This window comes from Neolamprologus brichardi, chromosome 7, assembly GCF_056152115.1.
Source record: "Neolamprologus brichardi isolate AB-2024 chromosome 7, ASM5615211v1, whole genome shotgun sequence".
Classification (NCBI taxonomy): domain Eukaryota; kingdom Metazoa; phylum Chordata; class Actinopteri; order Cichliformes; family Cichlidae; genus Neolamprologus; species Neolamprologus brichardi.
In genome coordinates this window covers 21,733,352-21,755,708 of record NC_142110.1, presented here as the reverse complement: position 1 = coordinate 21,755,708, position 22,357 = coordinate 21,733,352, and the positions used below count along the sequence as shown (strand labels likewise).

Here is a 22,357-nt window from a genome sequence, read left to right as displayed (position 1 = left end):
AGTGCAGACACTGTTGTCCAAATTCACCCTTGTCCCCAAATTATTTTGGACAATATATGTGCTCACTTACATCTGGATGAGAATTTCCCTAAAATTTGAACATTACATCAAAAATACCATCAAAAATATTCTTTCAATACCCTCTAGGGTTATGCCGCATATTTATATTTGGTGTCCACAGCTGTAAGTTGTTTTGGTAGAGAATTCATGTTCCCCTTAACATAGTTTTTTCCCCCCAGAACCATCAATTATTCAATTATTTGTACTTTTTGCCAGTAAACTGGCCAGCATAGCTACATACATTCATTAATGAATTTGTACTTGCTGTTGTTTTGATTTCTATTATTATGTCTTATAGCTCATAAACAGCTTATAGCCACACTTTATGTGTAAATATTTGAATATAGAATATATAAAAGTTTATCATTCTGAATTAAATGACCAAAAAACCCTTTTTTTTCCTATTTTTTTGTGATGCCGTAGTACTTAATATACAGAGTGTATTAAAAAGAATGGTCTGATTTCAAAGTATAATTCAAAGTGTTTTACAAACAATGGCATTACCTGCTTAGAATTAACAACCATTTTATGCTCAGTCCTGGTTTTCAGTTAACTGGACATACATTTATTCCTCTGGCTGTGGTATGGGGCCTCTCTTCAAGTGTTCTTGGCTTCACTAGATGTTTATTAGAAGTTAATTTTCTTAACCATAGAAATCATTCTGAGATCATCAACTTTCAGGTCTTTTGGTCTTGCTGAGCTGGCCAGTGCATTTATTCTTTTTAAGAATTAACCAGACTCCATATCCTGAAGTTTGTTTCTATCTCTGTAACAGGGTTTTGTTTTGTTTTTTCAGCAAAATGATGGCCTCCTCTTAATTTCATACTGTATTTAGAGTGCCTCTGACATGATACCAAATACAAGTTAAACACTTGAACTCTACTCCAGATCTTTTACCTGATTAATTCATCACAGAATGATCAGGGAGCAGGCCTTGTCTGGTCAGAAAACTGCTGTCAGTCAATCATGCAATTAGTTTTGTGCCTCTGAAAATGGGGGACTGTGTATAAAATGTCTCTAAAACAGTTAATCAGATAATTAGACCTTGCTTTACAGCTGAATTGCTTAATTGCTGGAACAAACTGTAGTGGTGCACAGAGACAAAATCACAACAACAACAACAAAAAATCACTTAAAAAAAAATGTGTACAGAAACATACAGCAGATGACATACTGTAAGTGGTCTCTCATAATTCAGTTAGATTTTAGTGACATTTTCAAAAAAGAAAAATAATAAAAATAAAAAAACACACACAGGGACCACATTTAGATTTCATATATTTTAATTGATGATCACCAGGCTGTTTCCCTTTTACAATGAATCTGCAGTAGTTCTAGTTTTACCAGTTAGATTTAAAGAGACAGAGAGATATTGAATATTGCGCTGCGGAAGAAACCATAAATTTAATACAATGCAAAAAAATAAAAAATAAAAATAAAATAAGAGAGAGAGACAGAAAGAGAGAGAGAGAGAATCAAACAGAACTACCAGTACAGTGTCTTTTTTACAACATGTTAATAGGGCAAGCAATAAAAGCACAGCCCAGTTTTATATTAGGTCAGTACCAGTTAAGACAATTAGCTTTTTTTTTTCAAATATACTTCTTTAAAATAGCATTGTATTTTTTTTTCATTATAATTATTATTGTTATTATTATTTCAATGTTAAACAAGTACATTCAGGATATAACTAAATAAATCACATGCAGAAAGATTAGATGGACAGATGACACCATACGCTGATTGCGATCATTTTAATGCAGGAGATGAAATCAAACTGAAAGATGCACTTTTTTTTTTCTTTCCATATCTTATCAGCGTTTTGTGTAGCTTCAGCTGTTTTTGATCATCCCGTCACATAAAACTGCCTAAAATAAACAAGATTCGCTTCTTCATTGTATCTTTCAGATTTGCTCTTTCCAGAGCAATATGTACAAATCTGTGTACAGCACACAAGTGTGCGTGTCGCATTTTATTGAGTTTATCAATTTTATTAATGGTGTATTGAGTCTGCATGTGTTTCAAGTCATTTTCAGGAAAAGGAAAAAGTTGCAGCTGCAGTTAGTACTATGTTACTGTGTTACTGTTAATATGTTGCTTGTGGGATCTCAGTTACTTTCTTGAACCTTCCTCTTTCTTTGGAACAGAACTGAGACTGCAGTATCTGCTCGTCTTCTGCACACCGTTAAATTTATTTCTGTCTAAGTTGGTGTGAATGTTTTTTTTTTCTATTTGCATTTTTTCTTTGTTTTTGTCTATTGTTTTTGATCCAGCAGCATTCATATGGTAGTACCAACTCTACATTCAGAAAAATAGATCTCCTGTATAGTGCATTCAGCTTCTGTATAGCAATACAGTTCAGTATTAAGTGATTCACAGCGTTCTACTTAATGCCTCGGGAAAAAAATCTCAAGGCCGGGTATTTGGAATCTGCCAACTTAAAAACATTATTCAAAGACAGTACAACAAATCAGACCATCCATAAAATCTGATTCGCACATTTAATAAAAAGCTTTTTCCTGCTTTGATCCCAGCTCATACAGCATCGAAAGGAGAAGTGAAAAGGACTTTTTGCTTGCTTGATCGGTTCAGACATTTAAACATGTCTTCAGGGGAGTCGTTTTAAAACCTTCATGCTAGGCTGGATATGTACTTGTGCGTACGCATATGTTTGATATACAACCTGCATCAAACTCAGAGATTCTCTGCAGGTGTGATTTTTTTAAAAGAAAGGAAAAACACACAGAAGCCATGTCTGCCTCTGAAACAACAGAAGCATGGGATGCATATCAAGGCTTGTACAGTGCATAATGGATAAGGGTTATGATGAAAAGAAAAGGAAAATAACATTCAGTGGCAGCCGTGTGAGTTCGCCATCTTTGATTTTAAAACTAAAGTAGAGCGGGCAGAACAGAGAGGCATTGGAAGATGAGGTATAAAGTAAGGAGTCTTATGAGCAGCAAGATATTGGCACTGGTCCCAGGCTAGCCCGAGGTGATGACGCGGTCTAGCCTTAGTTTCTTCTGTGTATTGAATCCAATTGAGGTAAAGGACTGACTAAAGTTTAGCTGTGAAAGCTTTTAATAGCAACATCCTGACAATAATGACTTTTTGGGAATCAAAACCAGCCACGCGTCCTCCATCCTGGCCCTCCTTTTTAGCTTTAAATCAGCCAACAAAAGAAACACAACAAAACAAAAAAACCATAAAATATTTCTTGATTTTATATCTCAAACAAAGAGCGAATTAACCTCTGAAAAATAAATCAGAATTGGATTTGCTTTGCAGCACAAAATTTAAAGGTTAAATTGTGAATATCTTTTAAAAAACGTGCATATAAATTAGGAAATGAAACATGGCCCAATGTGAATATGAGCTGCTCTCGAGTCTGGCTGTAAACAAGCAGAAAGACCTTTCACAGTGAACTCGCAGAAAACTCGCCTACAAAACCAAAACCATGCTGCAATTAAAAACAGCTACTCAGAGAGCGTACTGTATACTCAAGCACACAAAAAACTACTTCTAAAACATTCCTACAGTATATCTGGGACCATAACCCACATTCATGCTCATTCTCTATATATATATGTATATATATATATAAATATATATATTACTGTGTGACTAACATCAGGCAATTGCTTCACGTTGATCTCGTCCCTCGCTATTAGCAAGCTCAGTCTGGAGGAACGTCCTGTACATAGTTTCATTTATATTATTGAAAACTTCCTCTCTGCTACTACACAAACTCTCTGTGCTTCGACTTCAAACAGTGCCCCATCCCTGCCTCAGAAAAGTGCATTGCTATTTGGTGCAACACGTTGCTCTCAGACATTCATATTGGTTAGAAAGTAGTATTTCGATATGAGGATTTAATGCTTGGCTTGAATTATACGGTTCCAAAGTTTGAGCAGTGGGAGTGTACTATATCGCAGTGCAATTTACAACTTTAGTGTATGAAGAGATTGGTCCTCAGTTTTAAAGTTTTAAAGTCTACTTGGTTTCTTTCATATTTTTTTTCTGACTCTGCTTCAAAATGGCTGACATGTCCATAAAACATCCTCCCCTCTCTAAAGGCACGTGAAAGAAACCTCCTGTAACATGTTTTTGTTGTGAAAAGTACCCCCCTCCTTAATAAATAGAAATACTGCAGTTCCCGCTGGCATATCGTTACCTCTGAAGGGACGAGCAGGCAAGCTTTCGTTGCTACATTTGCCACAGGTCACTGCTTGCTGTTGTTTTTTTTCTTTCCCATCCCTTTGTGATACTAACGGAGACGGTACATTGTAGCTAAACAGGAGGAAATGACAAGAATTAAACCCTCTCACTTAAAACGCTGCGTTCTCCTCAGGATCAAATCATCACAAAATATATCATTTATTCAACAGAAACTCTGTGTTGATATGAAACATTAATCTTATATGCATATGTACACAGAACCAACAAAGACTGTGATAAAGACTTAAAGAAGAACACCCAGCAGAGATGTGATTACTGTAGAAACGTTGTCCCTTTTGCCTGGCGCCTACTGAAATCACTTGAGCGCAGACAGCCAACAGTGCAGTAGTCTATCCACACTATACTGCATTTCACACTTGAAAGGCCGGCTAAAGAAAGGTTTAACCCTACGCAGTTCTCTCCAGAAGAGTCCGAGCTAAAACACAAGCAACATGCACCAGCTAAGCTGTGAGAGCCAGAAGAAGAAAGAGTTTTCCAGGCACCTCCTAAAACTTCACCACAAATCACAAGAAGGAACTTTTTTTGTTGTTTTGTTACATAACATCAATTTATGCCGTTATCGAGTTAATCAAAACACTACTGTAGCATGAGCTGAATTGCAAAGGATGCGTTTTGCTGTGTACGCCGATGGAAAAGAAAGGTTCGGATTAAGAAACGAAAGCTTTTCTAGTCTTCTAAAAACACTTTGCGTATGATCTTAAGAAATAATTGATCACGGATTCGTTTAGACACCATTTTGGAGATGATGAGAATTCCTAGTTCAGTAGTGTTTTGGCACTTGTTTTGACCACTTGGAGGTCTAACTTTGCAATGCAATTTGAGTCACCTTCGTAAGAGCTACACGTGACTAATCTTGATCTTTAACTGTGGCATTATTATTCCTTTGTGGGATAATAATCTATGTTTATCTGTCAGGTGTTTGAAAAGTATTTAAATTTGTTCCACAACTGCTAGTGCTTGTATAAGAAATGTGTAAGGGCAGACATTTAACTCACAGAAAAAAACAAATATAAAAAGTACGGTATTATTTGCGAGATAGCCCCACTATCACAAAGCATATACCCAGAATTTTGACTAACAGAATCTAGTGTATTGAGGACTGCAGCAAATGGGTCCGAGACTGGTACCATGAGAGAATGAGAAGCTTTGAAGAAGCAGAGTACTGTTCGCTCTCGCTCTAACGTCATGATGAGGAGAAAGGGGTTGTTGGTGGCGGGAAAAGCGGAGCGGTGCCCTCGAAGCTCAGAACTCGATCTTGCAGGCGGGGAAGGATTCATCCTGCATGACTACAGTGCTGCTGGAGGCCAGAACCATGATGTTCAGGTCTTGCTGCCTCTCGTGCGTCTGCTGATACCATTCCCGGGTCACCTCTGTGTCATGGGTCGGGATCAGAGTAACCTGACAGAGATATAACAAAAGGAAATGAGAGGCGAGCTGGCAGGAAGGGAGTAGGACAGATTGATTTGTAGAGGACTCTGGATTCAGAATTTGTACAGATCCATTGGCTAGTGTTTTAACTAACAGTACATAGTCTCCAAACCATTGTCCAGACAGCTCTACCTGCCAGAGATGTCTTATATCATCAATGCTGTTCATACGTGCCACAGGGCCACTGACTGTATAAGACAGCTTCCAAACCGAAAGTACTACTATTGATCCACTCAGTTATGCTCTGCACTCTTCTATTTTTGACTGACTGAGCCTCTACCTCTAAAACAGTTCTTATAATTCAATTCAATTCAATTTTAGTGATATAGCGCCAAATCACAACAACAGTCGCCTCAAGGTAGACTCTGAAATACAAAAAAGAACAACAGGAAACCCTTTTCTTAGAAATACAATAGACATGTGATGTAAATTTTATTAGCATATTAAAGATACTCCCTCCATATCACCCTTCTGCCTCTTGTGGATGCATCATATAGTGCTTAGAATTTGGATGAGAAAAGGTGTCCAAACAATGCGGACTTGTACATGGATAGTAATCTTCTGACAATTAACCAGTAATCTCAGATATATGAGTTTTGTCAAAAATATTTTCAAAAACATGCAATTAAAACATCTGATATCATCAAAATATAGGCAATGTGAGCTGCCATGATCCCATCTTGGGGACTCTATTCTTCACAATAAGAACAGCCTTGTTTGTTGCATGGTGGTGAATCCAGTACTGACATGTGTGACAGAATACAGATGAAAAGGAGCGGGGACGGGTACGCTTAAAAACCAAATACTTAATCTATTCAAACTAGAACGAAACTGTTAACATACAAACTGCTGATGAGGAATTATATTGCACCAGTGAACATTTCTAACACATGTGTCAAATGTTTGAGGTAAAAGCCACTTTCACTGTGTATGGGACTATCCTAAATTACAACTATGCTCGAAAGCAGTTGTTTAAATTTTATCAACTGTAAATTTAAAGATTTGCTATTAGGCAATAAATGTACATATTTGGTAAACAACCCAAAATTTTTACTGTCTTAATTAATTTTGGACTGCAGTAAAACAGGAGGCCAAAACTGGATTTACCAACAATACATGCATGAGTCAAAGAAATGGCACGGCACTCTGATGGAAAGACTGACTTAGATAACAAGAGGAAGAGCAGGAGACTTTAAAACACTGTGGAAAACTTTAGCTGAATTTCTTGGTTGTCAAGGTGCACAGTTATTTATAAAGTGCTCTGTTGCAGAGTGTGTGTTTTCTTAAATATGTTTAGTTCATAAACCACGTGAGCCTAAAGCTCAGGCTTCAGATTGCTCTAAATGCTCAGTAGCCTTAATAGGGTCATGTTGTGCACACCATAGACAGCGTATAAGGTGGACATGGCTATCATGACATCGCCAATCAGTTTCTTAAGTCCAGTGAGTTGAGAGGAGCAGCCAATCAGAAGAAAGTTGGCTTAAAAGGAAATGAGGTAAAACAGCTTTTTTTAGACAGTGGGTTAATTGAGGGGCTGCACCAATTAACCCCTGAATTTATCTCACACAATTAACTGTGTGAGATAAATAAGGTTTACTTTGAGCTGTGACTCACACAAAGCTACTCTAGTAGAGTATATAGGAATACAAAAAAGGAGTCGGAAATGAAAATAGCAAACCTTTAATTTTTTGTTACAATTTGATAATTGATATTGTGCTCACTTGAGCTATAGCTGTCTTTTCTTTAGAGACAAGAATGACGTTCTAGTTATATTTGCTGCTGTGGGCCACAAGGTCAAGTAAATGTACACATTAGGTGCTCTGTGGTATACAGTGAAGTCATCAGCCTTATTATGATTATTATCCTTTTAGCTCGGATATCTACCAACTTCTGTAATAAGAAAGTGTTGATTCCATGATTGACATGGTTTCCCAAAGTAATGAATCTATGCTGTGCACTTCATATATGTAATCCAGCGGTCCCCAACCTTTTTTGCGCCACAGACTGGTTTATGTCCGACAATATTTTCACGGGCCGGCCTTTAAGGTGTTGCGGGTAACTACAACAAAATAAAACTAGTACTGGTACCAGAAAAAAACATTTTTTTCTGGTACCAGTAACACATGGTAAAAGACCCAGGGAAACAGTTAATGATAAAAACAATTTAAAAAATAACGATAAAAACCCTGAAAACCATAAATTTCACACCCGAGCCTCAACTCTTGCTGATGTAATCTATCCATATATTATAGAGTACATATACTATAGTCATAGAAAATGTGAGAAAATATCAAAAGAGAACAAGATGCCCAAGCTAAGGCAGCGAGGGGTTAAATACCTGCAAATTGGAACCCCACTGAGCTTTGCCTTCCAGCAGGGCATCCAGGACTCCACGGCTAGGCTCTCCACTGCTTGGGTCATTCCCACTCACAACGTAGTATGCAGCCCGCACTCTCTTGAAGAATTCCTGGTCCACATTCTTGGCACTGCAGTGGTTGGGCACATAGGCCAGGTCAACATAGACAGGTGGTCCAGGGGGGACAGTCGAACTGGATTTCTGGGCGTTATTACCTGGAAGTGATCAAGGATACAAAATAAGAATTCAAATATTAAAAATGACTCTCCTGAAAATGCAGAAAGAAATAAGCGCTTTCATCAAGTGAGATAATTATCTAATTCATTCATATGATGAAATTCTTTTTGCAATATATGACTGTGTCATCGCAACACAACGACTGTGTGCTGCATTTCCATCACTCTAATGTGCTCTTCCTTACCCACGCTTTGCTGTTAAATGTTTGATTGTAACTGAGCACAGTAATTTCCATCATTACTCCCTCACATAAAGATTAGTGTAACTATATTATATTCACAGACAGATGAAAAGAAGCAATACCAGTTTCATGCAAACACACACGCAAACAGAACATATCCATCTTTCCCAAATTATATCTTTTGAGGGCATAACTGAGAGCTTTGAGATTTAAAATTGGAGAATGACATTTAAATCCACTTCTGCTTGTGTCTAAATTTTAAACTTAACAACTCTCTTTAGTTTTATCAAATCCATTACAGAATATTTTGTTTGGATTTTTAAATGTGATCCGATTGGGACCTGAACATTCTCCATTTTGTTTGAAGTGCTAATGTTATCACCACCTGAGGAGTTATCACTTGAAGTGATTTTTCTTAGAAAATCTTTGTAAGTAATGAGTTCTATTGTTATACAATCAACCTTGATGTCACTGTTTTGTGTGCAACAAACATAGACTTAAAATTCAAGACAAACATAGCCAATAATTTTTCAGCTGTGAAGCCTCAATTTGAGCATTTTTGCCATTGTCACTTTGGCTTTTTGAAAGCAGATGCTACAGGTCTGACAAAGCTTGCCCTGCTTAATCATTCTTTTTACTCTGATGAAGGCATACAAAATGAAAAATATGAACATCATGTTTCATGGACCCCTTCTGGCCATTATAAATAATACAGGTTAAAGGAACCTTTTCACTGGCGTCACTTTTCAGACCCAGAAGCTATTTCCATCAAACAGTAATACAGCAGGTAAATAAGTATTAAAAAACTCATACATTTTCTAAGAAAAGAGGTGCAGAAAGGCATGGAAAGTCACGACACCCACTGAAATCTATCAGTAATTAGATAATGAGCTCTTTCAAGGCTTAACCTTATTGTTGCAAAACATACTGATGGCATTGGTTACAGAACAATTTCTAGACTACTGGATGTTCCAGTGAGCACTGTTGGGGCCATAATCTGGAAGTTGAAAGAACATCATTTCACCATAAAGTGGCCACAACCAGGTGCTCCCTGCAAGATTTCAGACAGGATTGAAAAGAATTATCAGAAGAGTTGTCCAAGAGCCAAGGAGTACTTGTGGAGCGTTACAGAAAGACCTAGAATCAGCAGGTACAATTGTTTCAAAGAAAACAATAAGTAATGTATTCAACCGCCATGGCCTGTATCATGGCAATGGAGTCACACAAGACTCCATTGCTGAAGAAATGGAGTTAAATGCATGTTAAATCACATTTCAAGTTTGCTGAACAACATTTAGACAAGTCTGTGAAATACTGGAAGGATTCAGTCTGGCTAGATGAGACCAAAACTGAAGTCTTTAGATGCCATGATACGTTCTACGTTTGGAGATCAAAAGTCACTGCATTTCACCAAAAAACACCATACCAACAGTGAAGTCTGGAGGTGGGAGGTGAAATCTGTTTTTCAGCATACAGTACTGCTTCATATAACAGAAGGAAGGATAAATGGGAAAATGTACCAAGACATTCTAGGTATAAATCTGCTGCCATCTACCAGGAGGATGAAGATGAAACAAGTGAGAACATTTTAGCAAGACTGTGCGTGTGTGGATTGGATGGGCTGTTACTGACGTCTGGTGATAATTTTATGTCAACAGCACCTTTAGAAGTATATTTACTTGGAAAATTGGTGACTTGTTCGATGCTTATTTTACCTGCTGTAAGTGTGCAAAATTCTTAAAGTGCTCCTTCTGAATATGCATTACACAGTAAAGTCAAGGTCAAATATCTAGGGGCAATAATGATAATAACAGCTCTCCTGATTAAATTTGGTTTTCCAAAAGCTTAGTCTTACAGAATGTTAATGATTAACCTCACCTGAACTGCTCTTGATGCCATTGACCAAGCCTTTCCCAGGGTTGAGGATCTCGCTCCTTGAACCATGGGTTTCAGACATTTTGATGAGCCTGGAGCTTCTGTCTGTGTCCTTCCTCCTGAGGGAGGCTGATCGCGGTGAGGCAGAGTCCTTAGACTGTTTCACTGGAGTAGAAGACCTCTTCCTGACTTCCCCCTTTCGAGCAGGAGAGGCTGACTTGGGTTTCCCCTTTCTCAGGCCCTTGGTGGTCTTGTGCTCCTTCTTGAGAATTTTCTCTGTACTGCTGTGATCATTGAGAAGAGCCTCTGGATCCACCATGCACACATCTGGGTGAGGTGGGTGGGGTAGAGGGTCCTTCATCGGAGCGGGAAGGGGATCGTGAGTCTTCTGAGATGACCGTGGTGATGAAGGATGGTGGCCACCACCAGCTCCAGATAATTTGTCCACCGGCAGATGCTCAGCATCTTCGTCTGAGTCCAGATTTCCCTCTGCCGTTATTGATGGACACTCCTCAGTTTCTGGAGGGACATCAGAGTCGGACTGTGACGGCAATGACTCGCTCACTGATGTCGGTGGTGTCTCCTCACCAGCTAAAGTCACAGCCAAACCAGATGACATTGCACCAGGCAGCTGGCCTTGTCCCTGTCCGGCATCTCCATGGTGACTCTGAGCATGGTGGCGCCTCTGCTTGTGTGACCTCCTTTTCACAGAGTGCTGCTCTTGATCATCCTCACCCCCTTCCTGGGAGTGGCCACTGCCACAATCATCTTCACCCTCATCACTGGAGAGCTGGTGAGGGCTGGGGTTGATGAAAGATGGCGAAAGTTCGCCTTTGCGATGTTTGTATTCACAGGAGGAGAATCCTGGCGGGGATTCAGAGGAGGAAGTTGCTCCAGTGTTCAAATCTGAAGGGCGATCAGTCTTTACATCTCCTTTGCTGGATGTTTCAGTGTGGTACATGTCTTTTGAGGTACTGTGGGCACTTGCCATCCACTCCATTCCTTCCTCATCATCATCATCACCATAACCTGGAGGGGGGGCACTTGGAAAGTCGTCCGGCCTTTGTAGAAGCTCCCAATCAGATATACTGCTCTTTCTCCTTACCTCTAATCTCTCAGACGGCATCTCCAATAAGCTTTTCTCCTCCACTATTTCGGCCTCCCTTTGTTTCCCATCTTCTACCTTTTCACTCAGTTTGGGATCAGAAGTTACTTTTTTCTCCTCTGTGATGTCTTTAATGCTCTTTTCCTCTGGTTTATTTTCTTCTATTACCTGTTTGAATTCAGTGTCTTTCATTTTGTCTGCCTTTTCATCTTTTTCACTTGATTCTTTTTCTGACACCTTGGCATCATCTTTTAGTGGTGCAGTATCCCCAGCACTCTTTTCTTCTTTTACCTGCGATTGTTTCTCTTTCACCTCTTCTGATTTGGGCAGGTCTGTTACGGCACATGAGGTTTTGGTAGTGTTAGTGTCACTCACCGGAGTGACCGATGCTGCCTGTTGAGCTGTTTCCATCGTTGCATCAGGTTTAGACACAGCGGTTGCAGAGGTAATGGCGACTGTCTTTGTTTCTTCAGAGGATGTTGTACTCTGTGCAACACATGATTCAGTTATTAATGAGAACATCTGTTTTTGCTCAGCTACTTGGATTTTTTGACATTCGATACGACACGGTAGGGTGCCATCCTCCATTTCAAGGGTATCAGGTTCTTGGGACTGTTTGTCAGAAGAGTCAGCCCTTTGGAGGGGAGAGACATCAAAGCGTGCTTCTGATGTGGATGAACTCTCCTTAACGTCTCCTGTAGTTTGTAAAAATGGTGCTGTGGTGGATGCTTTTAACACAGGTTCAAACATATGAAAGCTGTCAGTAGAAGATTTTGCGTCTGGCTTTACAGAGCTACTTTGATCTTCTGGCTGCTTGGCAGTAGTAGACAAGCCTGGAGATGATGGTTTGCTCTCTTCAAACTGACTGGGCAAGGACTCTTTTGTTTCAGGTTTTGTCATTACCTCCATGTACTCATCTCTTTGAAACCCTCCAAAGCAGGAACTTGTTGACGCTGCCGCAGTCGATGGTTCCTCTTTGGCCAAAGATACTTCAGAGGTTGATAATTTATAAGGTTCATCTTTGCCTCCCAGCTTTTGGCTCAGATGGGTAGACCCTGAATATGAATAACTGTACGATGTTGAGGAGTACGTCGAAGCGGAGTATGTTAAGCTTGTGTATGGGCAAGGTGATGAGGTAGAGTCCTCGTGTTTTTCTGTGATACCAGAAGTATGCCTCACATCTTGACTTCCTTCTTGGACATCTCTTTGGCTTAAATACTTATCGTCACTTTGCTGGGAGGCATCTGAGAGCACAAGGGTGTCTTTCCTGTCATCCTTCAATGCTACTCGATTCTCTTCACTGTAGTAACTCTCATACCTACTATGTCCAATATCAGCATAGCTACCTGTTAGCGGTGAGGATGGACTGGACGTAGGCTTTGACATAGAATCAGTTTGGTCTGTTGCCAAAGAGCTGCCAGTTAAGCTACTCGTGGATGTCGGGTGACAGGTTTCCTTTGTTGAAAGACTTGACTCTGGTAATGGAGACTCTTTATCTTCAACTCCTTTCTTTGATTCTAGTACATCAGATGAAGAAACACCCTCTGCTGACGACAACCTCCTCTTTGTGGATGGCTCAGGGGACAAATGCTTTTTGTCAGTATCCTCTAATTTTATTTCTTCAGTATGTTTGGGTGTAACTGTTGGAGCAACAGAGCTTTCATCTATTTTCTGCGCACACGTGCCTTCGTCTTTACTTGCTGCTTCAGGAGGTTTGGATGTGCTTGTATCTCTAGCAGTGTCCTCCTCTTTAATTGGTTTTGGTTCAGATGCTTTTTTACTTACATCCTGGACTTCTTTATCCATGGCTTTAAAAGCTGAGGCATCATCAGGTGTCATCTTACATACAGTCTCCTCTTTAGTTGAGTCAGGGACCTGTGACTTTTTATTTGAGTCCTCTGCCTCTGCTAACCCAGCACTGTCACCAGAGCTACGTCTGCACATTTCCTTCTCAGACTGTTCTCTCGCACCTTTTTCCATATCTATGTCACTTGACTCTTCCTCTTCTTCGTCCTCCTCCTCATCCTCATCTTCATCTTCGTCATCATCAACGTTAAAATCTTCTCCCTCAACAAGTAATCTTTTGTCTATCAGGCTCTCTTTTCCTTCAGCACAACTTAAGGATTTAGATGTAGCAGAACTGCTAACTTCGCTATAATCAGATGCCAAAACATTATCATCAATTTCATGTCCTATAAATGTGGCCGAAGAGGGACTCCTTGAATCACTTGATGCATCCTCGCTCTCTAACACCGATGGCTGCTGAGGTAAAATGTCTTTTTCTGCAGGCGAGTACCGACCAGATGGAGATCCCTCTCTATGGTCACAGGAGTCAGTTTTGTCTTTGAGTGACTCCTCAGATTTTTCTTTGTCTTTTTCTGTTGCTTCCTTTTCTCTGAATTCTGCAAAAGGTGAAGCAGTACCTGATGCTTGTGCACCAAGATCTGTCTGGCTCCATGGGGGAGAGGGTATTTCATGTCTTACGCCTGCTGATTGAAGAGCAGCACTGCTGGACTCTAAATCACTTTCTACTGGTGCCTGTGTTTGAAAGGCTGCTGCAGCACCTTCCTTTATGTCATCTTTCTCTTTTTCTGACCTCTCTGGTTTGTCTTCTTTTGGAGTGAAAGAATAGGCCTCAGCAGCTTGAGACATTTTGTTGTCTTGCACCTCTAAAGCTGAAAAGCTTTTGTCAACATATGGTGTGTCTGCCCTTTCTTCTCTCTCACTCTCTTCCTCTTGGCCTTTCTCACGGTCTTCATATCTTGGGGAGGCACTTCGACTGTGGTGGCTGCTTCGCTCGCTCTCTGTGAGGGAAACTGGGCTGTAGTCGACTCTGCTGAATGAGAGAGGTTCTTCTTTGTACTGCTCATCCAGGAGGAACATGGCTCCTCCAGCTTCTGCCTGGCTTGATCTTCTGTTATCATCAATGCAGATGTCAGAAGCATGATCAAAACCAAGAGAAACTTCTCGTGAGTCCAAATCGTGATCTCCTGGAATAGGTTTTTCATATGGATCGTACTTGGAGGCGCCAAAGCTGTGCTTCTCGTCTTCAAGCCTTCCACTGACAGTCTCCTCTGTGCTCAGTTTTTCACTTTCCACTTTTGCTGGGCCAGCTGTGCGTCTGACATGTTCAGAATCTTTGTCCAGCATAAAATACGAACAAGGTTGTGATAATCCCGGAGACGCCACCTCTCGTTCTCCTTCCATCTCTCTCTCTGTTTCTTTTACTGGTTTCTCATCCAGTTTTGTCTTCTCTGGAGCACTCTGGATTCCTGAGCTCACCTCAGCTGGCATCTGTTTCTCTTGATGTGGCATTTCCTCCACGCTAGATTGGCTTTCAGTACTTGAAAGTGTGTAGCTCATAGGTTGGCTGTCTGTGCTTGATATTGCTGACAGTGCTGGCTTTTTCTCAGATGAGTCTGACACTGGTTCTGTTCTGGCAGAGGTTGTCTCCTTTGATGTGGGAATATCAAAGGATGGCTCGGGCTTGGCGAGTGGTGCAGGTGTAGCTTCTGTTTTTGCAATATTTTTGTCTGCTTCAAGGAAAAGCATGGACTCCTCTTTCCCAAACTCTTTGAAGTCCTCATCCATAGAGGGTTCCTGCATTGTAAGTGTAGGTATAATCACTGTGGGCTGTTGAGATGTAGGTGATTTTGTTTGATCACCCATCTGTACTGTTTGGGTTAAAGGCAAACCTGCAGAAGAGATGTCATGGTCAGATTTTCTAGGCTCCACTGACAAAGGTCTGGAACCTGCTCCTCCCATACAAATGTCTTCATCCTCTTCATCTTCTCTGTCTTCATCAGATGACTGAACCACAAATGCAGGTTTGTACTCTAACTTGGATGCCGATACTTCCTCTCCAGAGAGCACCAGAGCAGGTTGCTTAATGGTTTTGTCCATGTCCTTCTCCTGTAATTCCTCTTTCTCCCATTTCTCCTCTTTGGTGTGGTCTGCATCAGAGACATCTTGTTTTTCCTTCTCTGAGAGCTCACCGGTCTTTACGCTGGCAGAAACCTTTTCTTTAATCATCGTTTCGTCCTCTGTCGTCTCTTTCTTTTCTTCTGTGATGCCTTCAGGTTCGTATGTGTATTCTTTTTCTTGCTCTTTTTCCATTTTCTGTTCTTTGCTCAGTTCCGCAACATGTGCATCATCTTTTTCTTTTCCCATCTTGTCTTCAACACCAATAATGATCCCTGATTCTATATCTTTTTCTTTTGTATCCTCTAAAATTTGGTCAGGAGATTTACAAATGTCATCTTTTACTGACGTTGCTGCCAAGGAGTCTGGCTGCTTTTCGACTGATGCAGCTCCAAAAATATCCTTCTTATCTGCTTCAGGAAGCTTATCAGAGGTCACTCCATGTTTATCACTAATATCAAAAACATAGTCTTTCTTAGTCTTCTCCTCTTCCAAGATCTGGGTCTGTGAAAGACCTAGTTTTCCATCATCTTTCTTAGATTCTGGCTCAAGAGGGAAATAATCTTTCATTTCCTTCTCTTCTTTAGAAACTGTTGGAGTGTACACCTCCTTCTCCAGTTCCTGTTTGATAGATTCTGCATCACAAATGTGATGTTTGACCGTATCTATTGTTTCATCCTTAATGGTTTCAACTTTAGATGGTTCTGTTTTTTTTGCATCTGTGGGTTGCTCGTCAGTGGTGTCAGCTTCTTTCTCTTTTGTTGCATCAACCTTAACAGTTTCTTTATCCTTAAAATCTTCCAAAATAGCTTTGTGGTCATCAGTATCACTCTTCCCCTGCTCTTTAGGCTCCTGCTTTATTTTTTGTTTCTCAGAAATGTCACTTTTTCCCACAACTTTGTCATCCTCAGTGGGTTGAAAGTTGGTATCATCAGTGTCTTTTTCCTTCATCTCCTTCATGGGTGCCCCTTCAGAAATAATCTGTTCATCCTCCTTTTTAATATCTTTATCACAAGTTTCCTCCTTTGGTATTTCTTTTGCCTCTTCCTGGATGAGTTTTACATCTGATGGAGCATCTCTAAGTTCAGCCTCCTTTACCTCGTCTGTGAGGGACTTGACACCAGCTGTGTCTTTGGTTTCCTCCGCTATGGAGGGTTTTGCATCAGAAATTACATCTTTAATAGTGTCTGTATCTTTTTCTTCTTTCTTGATGGGTTTGATAGCAACACTATGATCCTGGATTGTCTCTTCTTCCTTGGACAGTTTGACAGTCAGCATTTCCTCCTCACGTGTCGTCTTCCTTTTTCCTTCTTCTGTGGCTGATTCCACAGCACAAATATCTTTACCATTTTCTTTGTCTTTTTTGTCCTGCGCTGTTGGTGTAGCACCAACTACAACAATCTCTGCGCTTGTTTTGACAGGAGGAATCTCTTTGCTCATCATTACATCCTCTTCCTCCATCTTGGCGGATTTGACAGAAGGAGTTACGTCTTTACTCAATATTTGTTCCTTTTCTTCTTCTACAACTGGTTCGACGGTCTGAAGTGTTTTCTTTGTGTCTGCTTCAGTTGGTGTAGCAGAGAAAGTATCAACTTTAGATACGGTCAGGTGATCTTTTTCCATCTCGGTAGGTTTAATGGTGGCAGCATCTTTACTTTCCTCTTGTTGCTTTTCTTCTTCACCTGCTGGTTTAACACCAGAAATTTCATCTATACTTGTAAGTTTATCTTTGTCTTCTGCCAAGGTAGGTTTAATAGCAGGAGGAGTCTCATCTTTACATATGCCCTCCTTCTCCTCTTCTACAGTGGGTGTGAAGATGTAAGCGTCATCCTTGTTTGTTGTTATATCTTTAGCCAGTTCCCTGGGAGATGTGGTGTCATCACTCTCTTTTTCGCTTTCTTTTTTGTCCTTTTCTAGCTTTTCTGTGGCTGGTTTAGGCACAGAGCCATCTCTACACATTGTTGCATCCTTTTCCTCTGACTTGGTAAGGCTTGGTGTAATATCCATACTAATCTCTTGCCCCTTTTCTTCTTTTATAGTAATGGCTGATTCATCTTTTTTGCTAATACTTTCTTCTTCTTTGCTGACTTTAGGAACAGTAATGTCAAAAACCTCTTTTTTCTCCTCTTTCTGCTCAACAGTAAAGGGCTTGGCAGCAAAAGAATCTATCTTATCGATCTCTTTTTCCTCTTTATTATCTTTGAAGACTTGACTAGTATCAAATGTTTCAGTCTCCTTTTTCTTCTCCATGAAAGGGAGATCTTCTTCCTTTCCCTCTTTCCCCATGTCTTCCTTCTCAGGCTTGATATCTGAAAGGTGGATTTCTTTGACTTCTTTTTCTTTAATCTTAAAAGTGCTACTATCAAGGGTGTCACTCTTTTCTGTCTCTTCCTTCTCCTCCATCAAAATCTTGCTATCAGACACATCCTCCCTTTTAACCTCTGTCTCCTTAACCTCACCTGTGGTTTTGAGGTCAAAATCATCTTTTTGTGTTTCGTCTTTCTGTTTCTGTTCATCTGTAAGTTTTTTGTCCTCAGGAGCACCAGTTTCTACCTCTACGTCTTGGGCTACTGGGGTGTAGTCTTTTTCTGGCTCCTTGTATTCATCTTTAATATCAACAGTCAATGTGTCCTTAGCCACTTCCTCTTTGACAGGTTTAGCATCAGAAGTATCATCTATCACTGCCTCTTCCTGTGTGTTCTCATCTGTGACAGATTTAATGGCTGAAATGTCTTCCTGAATGACAGATTCCTGCTTCTGTTCTTCCTTGATTTGTTCAGCATGTAAAGTATCGTCATTTTCCATTTCCCGGTCTGCCTTGATGGTTTTAACTGCAGGTTTATCATCATGATCGTCATCATCTTTCTTGTTATCATCATCATCATCGTCCAAGAAACGACTCTCCCTGTCTGGAAATTTACCCGTTTCAGGCACTTTAGGTTCTTTCTCTGTGAGCCTGTCGTCAGATTCCAGTGAATCGCTCCCTAAAACTGGTAGTTGTACATCTGTTACAGGTTCTGCAACAACAGGTAAAGTTTCTGCCTGTTTTCCTTCATCTTTTGGCACGAATGAAGCGTCTTTTTCTTGGTCTTTGATCACTGGAGCCTCTTTCATGTCTTTTTCAGATAATTTGTCCAAAGATTTTGCAGATTCTACTTCATGCTGATCTGCTTTCTGTTGATCAACCTCTTTCTGTGTCTCAGTTTTTGCATCATCTTTTGCGCCTTTTTTGTCCTCAGTTGTGGTCACTATATCGCCAAATTCCTCTTGCTTTTGCAGCTCCAAATCAGGGAGCTTCATCTTGTCTTCCACTGGTGACTGACGAAGTGGAGAGTGAGCTGCGCTTGAGGGTCCAGACTGCGGAGGAGAGGCCATTTTCACAGTGACATCATCCGGACTGAAGCAACGCTCTTCGCTCTCTGAAGTCACTGAGTCGGATCCGAAAGGTCTAGTAGGCACAACAGATGAAATGTCTTTAGGTGTAACTGCGTCAATATTTTCCTCTTCAACTGGTAGATGGTCAGGTTTGAGGTCTTGTAGAGACTTTTCAGGTGACCCCGAGCTAGCAACTTTTTCAATGTCTTTCTCTTTACCCTGCAACAATTGGGTTGAAGCGTAGCCCTCTTGGAGTTTTTCAAGTGAAATTTCAACATTAGGAGTTTGGTCTTCTTCCTCCTCCTCCTCTTCCTGCTCCTCCTCCTCTTCCTGAGTATCTACAACCTTAGCTCCCATTTGCACTTCTGCAACAGGAAGTTGTAGATCATCAGATGGAGACTTGGACTGTTTGTCTTCTTCCAAAGAAGGTGGTGAAAGAGTTCCTGCAGAAAGTGGCTGCTCTTTGAATTGAGTAGAGTCAGGCGGAGTAGACAGGGGACTTGGAGCTTTAGGCAGCTCTTCAGATTGAGGTGCTGCAACGGATGTCACCGACTGATCTTCAGCGATAGATGTAGGAAAGGAGGATATTTTGTCGTACTCTGTTATGGACGTTGCAGAAGATACATGCTCTTCTTCTGCCAGAGGAGCAGTGATGATGTTGGTGAACACCGATACTTGCTCTTGCACACCTGGAATAAAACCTTTCTCTGTCATGGCTGCAGCTTGCATCTCCCTCATGCCGTGGATGTTTACAAATGAACCCGTCTGATCTGGAACAGAGATGTCGTAGGCACCAACATCATACTGAAGATGTGGTATTCTCTCCTCTGCCTCCTCGTGAATCTCCTCATCAGAGATAGTCTGTTCTGTTTCAGAGTAACCAGGAATAGTTTCATCTTGGATGTAGGACATGGGTTCAGCTGCAGCAGCACCTTGAGCTACTGAGGTTATAGGAGCAGTAGCCCCTCCAACATGTGATAGGTAGCCTTCCTCCTCTTCTTCTTCTTCTTCTTCCTCCACTTTGACGTCAGTAAGAATTTCTGTGGTTTCGCTTTCATCCATATGTTCAGGTTTGATCTCTTCATCAGCTATTACATCTAAATCTTCCACCTCCTCCAGTTCAGCCTTCTCCACTGCCTCCTCCTCTTCCTCTTTCTCATCCCTTGATGGAATCATCTGTTGCTCCTCTTTAGTCACAACCTTGGCTAAGAGAGTTTCTGACTTCTCCATTTCCTCTATCTCGTGTTTTCTATCAAATGCTTCATCTTTTGCCTCCTTCCATTTTGACTCATCTTCCTCCTCACCTATTCCCATGTCTTCTTCCACCTCCTCCTGTATTTTCTTTACAGCAGCTGGGGGCTCTTCCTCTTCTTCCTCATCCTCATCCTGAGTTTGTGCTCCCTCATCTTCAAACTTTTGAGCGTCTTCTAGCTCTCGCTCCTGAGTCACTTCCTTGTCTTCGTCTTTAGCTTCAGCTTTGACTTCTGAGGCTGGTGATTCCTTTTCAGGGGACTTTGTTCCAGGTGGAATTTCAGACACTTCTTCGTGTTTTCTTTTCTCTTCTGTTTCTGCTTGTGGCTCAGAAGAGACCTTATTGCTGTCCACCAGCTCTGCTGAAACAGTTTTAACTTGAGTCTTTTTAAGTTCTTCAAACTCCTTGGTGAGGTCTTCAGGTGTGGAGGGAACAGATGTTCCCTCAACAGCTCCATTTTCTACCGGTTCAGGTTGTATAACTTCAGGTTTGGACACCTCTGCTTTGGGTTCAGCAGGTTCAACCTTCACCGTTTTGCTTTTGCCAGTTTTGGCTTTACTTGACACTTTAGCTTTATGTAATGTCTTCCTTACCTCTGGTGTAAGTGGTTTCAGGTCAGGCTTAGTAATTTTTCTCAGCTCAGGTTTGGATGAGTCCTTCTTCTTGTCATCCTTGAACTTTGCATCCTTCTTGTCATCTTTTTTGGCAGAGTCATCCTTCTTCACTTTTTTGATCTCCTTTTTTTCCTTGTCCTTTTTCTCATCCATCTTTGACACTCTTTCCTTGGAATGTTTTTTCAGTGATTTTTCTTTCATGATTTTTTTCTTCTCTGGCACTTCAGTTTTAGATTTTATAGTCTTAGTGGGCTTTTTCTCCTCTTTTTTCTCTGATATGTTTTCTTTCACAGAGTCACTCTTTGCCTCTGTGGTGGCTGACACATCATCCTGCCCCTCGACTTCTTTCTTTGGGGCCTTTGCAGTGGTCTTAGGAGAGGATTTGAGACTCTCTTTGCTATCCGTTCTTTGTTTTAACTTGGTTTGTTTTATAACAGAGGGAGGAGCTCCTGAGGCAATGTCCTTTTGTGTGGCGACAGGATAGCGCAAGAAGTCAAGGTGCTTTAATTTTTCGAGGCCCTCTAGGATCTTGTTTTGTGGCGCATTCCCGGGGAACAGCACCCTAACAATCTTTTCTGTAGGGCTGGCAGGAAGCCATACAACTAAGGCTGTGACTGATGTCAGGTAGGGCACAGATATTTCTCCTTCTTTCCCGTTGGGCAGCACAATGCCAGTTTTGGCCTTGCTGTTGCCAGCCCACTTCTGCATTAAAAATTGCATCTCTTTACTGTCTTTGACGGGGTTGAGAATGTACATGTCTAACCGGCCCACTCCCATCTTGTGGAAAAGTGTAATGGGCTCAATGGTGTTGCTCACAACTCGAAAGAGAGGCTCCGGCTTGATACCGAGTTTGTTAAGGTACTGCAAAGTAAGCGAGGCCTCTTCGATGCTACGTTTCACTTTAAGATTAGATTCTGGCATGCGAAGCTTCTCTGGCACGTTGAAGAACACAACACCTAGTTCAGGAGAAATCAGGTTCTTCATCCAGTCACTATAGTTGGTGGAGCCTTGTGACTGCTCCTCTTCCTGTTCTGCTATCTTCCTTTGAAGAAGCCCATTGATGCCCGGGAGATTGTCAGCGCCGATGTGTGTGAGGAGTATTGAGTCGATGCGGTCTAAGTGGCGGACCAGCTTCCAGAAGCAGGACTTTCGATCGGAGCCTCCATCCACTAAGATGTTGAAGCCATTCACAGCAAACAGAGCAGAGTCTCCTCTTCCGCCAGGAAAGATGTAGCAGCATGGCTTGGACAGTTTCAGGAAGCCTCCAGAAGTGGGCGGCTCCAGGAGGTCAAAAGGTGAAGGGACATCGACGGTTTCAGAGACGTACTCTGTGAACTCTGTGACGCCCTCCATCTTGGGCAGAACAGGTTCAGGGTTTAGTTTGTATTCAAAGAACTCCCGCAGGGTCTGCTGCTGTCCCAGGGAGCTCCAGCCCACCTCCCCGCGGCAGGACACAGTAAGTGTAGCCTGCTGCTTGGGGGCTGATGTGCCCAGCAATTCACTGACCTGCAAGAAAAGCACACCCAGACATGTCTGAGTCAGTGATGATATGCATAGAAACAACACAAACTCTTATGTCAAGGGAAGAAATGACATAAAAAGATATTTCAACTAAACGAACCACCAAAACTACCTAAATAAATAAATAATACAGAAAATAAAAATAGGCAATTGGGGATTTCAGTTTTTAATTTGATTTTGTATTATTTTTGTG

The 22,357-nt window shown here is 41.2% G+C and overlaps 1 protein-coding gene across 1 annotated transcript in view; it reads right to left on the bottom strand.

Annotated features, from left to right (window-relative positions):
* Positions 1–1,325: 1,325 nt before the first annotated feature.
* map1ab (microtubule-associated protein 1Ab) overlaps positions 1,326–22,357 on the bottom strand; it is an 83,661-nt gene continuing 62,629 nt past the window's right edge. Inside the window, exons 5-7 of the mRNA XM_006782418.3 lie at positions 10,380–22,149; positions 8,066–8,298; positions 1,326–5,697 (exon numbers count right to left, since the gene is read on the bottom strand). Of these exons, the coding sequence (XP_006782481.2) occupies positions 5,542–5,697; positions 8,066–8,298; positions 10,380–22,149 (12,159 nt within the window). The 3' untranslated portion in view covers positions 1,326–5,541. The remainder of the gene's footprint in view (positions 5,698–8,065; positions 8,299–10,379; positions 22,150–22,357) is intronic.